At 42.1% G+C, this 4,377-nt stretch overlaps 1 protein-coding gene across 2 annotated transcripts in view; it reads right to left on the reverse strand.

Moving 5' to 3' along the window:
* The window catches only part of LOC115559768 (SH3 and PX domain-containing protein 2A), a 46,924-nt gene extending 43,918 nt beyond the window's left edge, over positions 1-3,006 (reverse strand). For both annotated transcript variants that reach the window (XM_030378832.1, XM_030378831.1), the window contains exons 1-2: positions 2,682-3,006; positions 498-578 (exon numbers count right to left, since the gene is read on the reverse strand). In XM_030378832.1, coding sequence (XP_030234692.1) covers positions 498-578; positions 2,682-2,753 — 153 coding nt within the window. In that variant the 5' untranslated portion in view covers positions 2,754-3,006. The remainder of the gene's footprint in view (positions 1-497; positions 579-2,681) is intronic.
* Positions 3,007-4,377: the final 1,371 nt, after the last annotated feature.

Consider the following 4,377-nt stretch of genomic DNA (forward strand, 5'->3'; position numbering starts at 1 on the left):
GTTAGTAATATATGTGTATGTTGTTGCACCCCGGTAGTCATTTTTCTCAAAGGCATCATTGAATACTTTTTAGTCGTGCGGAAGCAGCCCATGAAAGCTCAAACTCTGCTGAACTTTGAACTTTCAATGCCAGCCCTCCAACCACGGGGCTAGGGTGGGCATGGGGGGGGGGGGGGGGGGGGGGGTGCCATCTGGGATGACATCATCGCCTATGGGCACACACTGGGCACATTGAGACGAGCGGAGCACAGGCGCCCCGACCACACGCTTCAGACCGAAAGGTCAAACTGACCTCATACAGCCAAGAATTGTCTGATGAAAAAGCAGAGGGGGGATTTTGGCCACTTTGTTCCCACAAACTGCTTACAAAGTCCATTGCATGGTGGTTTGGTTGTCTGTATATTTTGTGCGTCATCATATATAACTGACAACTGAAGCCAAATGTGCAAATCTAAAAGAAAACATTGAAAGACAATGAAAGTGTAAAATAACTTTACCTGCAGGTCGAAAAACTTGCTGTAGCGTCTGTAGATGATATGGGAAGTAGAGTCAGAGTAAGTGACATTGATAAGGTACACCTAGAGAGAGAGAGAGAAAACAAACAATCAAACCAGATTCATGAGGGTGTGGTAAAGAGCCCTCTGAACAATCCGCAGCAAACCCTGACTCCCCCGAACTCCATCCACACCCCAATGACCCAGACTGGAGCCACTCCTAACTCAACTCGACGGGGGTCACCAGGGGTCAAATACAATCGTCATGCCTGCACGTCATGCAGCCCCACCTCATCAAGAAGCTGTCACAAAATACTCTCTACGTTTATTTACTATCCTACCACAGCATGGTTGAATACTTGATTCTGATTGGTCAACAACGTTCCAAGAATGCATTATCTACGGGACACCTCTGCCTTTTAAAGGTTTCAAATGCATTTGCTACAAATAAAACATTAAAACAACTATCATACACCTATCGACAACATCTTACATTGCCGACGCAATAAAGACAATATGCTCAAAGCTTGTAACAAATCGCAATTGACATTTGATTTGATGGTTGTTGAACTGTAACTTGTATTCAATTATTGTTGGGAATTGTTGTATAAGCAGAATAAACCACTCAGGGTCTATTCCTAACCTCTTTCATGGTAAATGAAGGGACGGGGAACATCCACACATTCATACTTGCTGGTAACAACTCTGATTCACAGACATGTCACCTTTCCTAGAGGAGTTGTCATCAACAAAGGAAAGGAAAGGACACTGCATTCCTGTAGCACCACATCTTGTGCTCGGCTCAGCAACCACTTGCACCCAAACGCATTTTCTTTATTTATTTACAATTATAGGTAAATTGATTTCAGTTTTCTTTCAGTTATTTTTGTCTAAGGAAGCAAATCTAACACATTCTTAAATCTAAAAAAGAATCTGAGTGGAAGATATTTTCTACAGAAAACACAGTCAGCTGAGTAAATAAAAAACTAACCCGGAAATCAGAGAGTAAAACCTGCAATCAAGTAAACAAACCCACGGGCAATAGAACCCAACCTGTGCTTTTAACCTGATGGCATTTGAGTATACAAAGGAAAACATTAACACATGGGGACAATCTGGAGAGCTTTATTTACCTTTTCAAAACAAAATCTATATTTCATAGCTGCTCAATAATGCACATAACTAGTCAGAATCATGCGTCCTAAGGTTGCTTGTTTGATACAGTCGATCAGCAAAGGCATTACAAAAATATATATATATATTTGCTGAATAGTAGAACCAATGTTTTTTTTTTATGTGTGTAGTGCACATATCCTATCACGCGTTCATATAGTCAGTAGCAGAGTAATTACATATGTTTATTTTGTGAAATAGGCCACTTTGCTTGGAGTTGGCCCGAGGCTTCCTTTACTGGAGGCACACCTCCACAGCCTCTTCAAGTGCCATGCAAAGAGTGACAGTACATTTTGGGGTGGCAGTTTGTCTTTATTTCTGTCTTGAACACAAACGATGAGGTAAGTCTTTAGGCCCTATATCATCAAGCATTTAGGAAAAGGAAACGCGAAATGATACACTATTTGGATGAGCTCATGGCATGATTGCCGGTGGTAGTAAGTCTTTTTGTAAACAGATGAGTCGCCAGCAGGTAGCCTACAGTCTGGGACGCACAGCTCTCTGAAGTGGCTGTCCCCCTGAAAGGAAGCGCGACTTGAGACAAAGGACAATGACTTCATTCCTCTGGGTAGTCTGCTGAGGCATTTCCAGTGGCTTAGCTCGTAGATAACGAGATCTTCCTTCTTGCAGAGAACACGATACAACACGATCTTGCCATTAAGGGTACGATCCCAAGGGGAGAGGCTACGGGGCCCTGGGGGAATACCGTTCACCAAGCGAGAGAGAAATTGAATTGATCCTAACTCTTAAGATAATGAATCCCATCGCCACTGATGGGCAAATTGATTTCCTCAGGGACCTTAGGGACCCTAACTTGTAGGAAATGTCATGAAACGCCATGGCATCTCTGGAAAAATGACACAAGTAGCCTATCATGTGATGTTATTTTTTTCCTTAAACAACTATGTTTGTGTTTGGATCCGTATAGCCTACACTTGAAACAGCATAGTTGACAACGAAGTGTTGACCCGTCCTAAGAACGGTCCCGAGATACAAATAAATAAATCAACTTACATAGTGTTTGGACGGGTTTCTTCTCTTCTGCACATCCACAACTTTAACTTCAGCGACTGTTCGTAGATGCATCCTGACAGCTCACTCAAGACTCTTTAGCGCGCTGGAAAAGTCATGGACATTTAACCCCCTGGAAATAGTCAGTCCGGGAAAAACACGCAAGTAGACGAAAAAATAAAACAAGTAGCAACAAGACGCGAAACGAAGCGTTCCCCACAGTCGCTTATGCCCTTCCTTAATTGTAATATGCGAAAGTTGTCAAGGCTGCAACACGCGATAGGACAATCTGGAAAGCCGTCCCTTGCTGTTAGAAAATCGTCTTGTCCCAGAGAGGGGCTGGGCCATTATGAAGACAGCATGGCCAAGAGAGTTGCTGACGCTCGTTTGACCATTGACATGGGCGGTCCTAGAAAGTGACTATAGAGACAGTAGTGGTAACTGTTGTAATGTTATATTTGAGATCTGTATGACCTCCGTTCAAGGGATTGTATGTCCCGTCCGTCTCCCACCATGCATGTATTCACGCTTTTTGAGGAATGGGTTTGGGGGGGTGGGCATATGAAAGACAACAAAAGTTTAATGATAGAGCCTATACACATGCGGTCGTTTTTATTTTGTTTTCATTTTAAAGCTGTGGTTTGCCTAGAGGGCGTATAGGCATTGATTTTAGCCGAAAAATGAAAATACAGTACGACCAAACCTGATGGTATTGTCTCCACCTGGTGGAGGTTATAGGAATATAAAATATTTGGAAATTTCCACAGGGTTAGGGTTAGGTGGCGCCTGTAAAACTTAGTGACGATTCCCCAGCAGGCTTTGGCTCGGCATTGTGTATCCCAGGAGACAAAGTGGTAACTCAGCTGTGCATTGGTAAAATAATTTACATTTAGTAATTTACCATACACGTTTATCCACGGTGACCGCAGTTATATTCTTGAAGTTTCATAATGTCACATAAGCCAGTTATATGGAGCGTGATCCGAGGTCTTTCTTCTAATAGAAACAAAATAAGAATATAATGGACACACACGCGCACACACGCACACACGCACACACACACACTCACACACACGCACACACACACACACACACACACACACACACACACACACACACACACACACACACACACACACACACACACACACACACACACACACACACACACACACACACACAAATACTAATTACGTATAACAATAATATTATTATTGTAATAATAATATTGACTTGCTACAGGGGATATGGCCTACGTTATTGTTCAGCAAATTTACTAAAATGATGCTGACGGTCATGCTGTACATTTACCACATGGGGGCGTTTAACCCCATGTTTCCCTAAATTATAGCGTCTTCTTTAACAATGTCAATGTGGGTTTAATTTAACATTTCAAAAAAGGGAATTCGTTTCACAAAATTATGTTTTAATATCATTGAATCCAAACATATTGGAGCAGTTGATAGTCTTAATTCTAAAAGCCACGTGTCGCCTAAAAGCCTAATATGTCCAGGTTATAATAGGCATAGTAGTGCGAAATACGATGCAAGAATACATACCTATATTTTTAATGAATAACATTTGCAAATAGCTATTCGTTATTATTCATTAGGTCTAAAGGGTGCATATGGAAAACTTCACCCATTTTTTGCTGATCGTGACGACAGGAAGCGAAGCAACGCATGCGCAGAAGCGCCAA

This window comes from Gadus morhua, chromosome 15 (assembly GCF_902167405.1).
Source record: "Gadus morhua chromosome 15, gadMor3.0, whole genome shotgun sequence".
NCBI lineage: Eukaryota > Metazoa > Chordata > Actinopteri > Gadiformes > Gadidae > Gadus > Gadus morhua.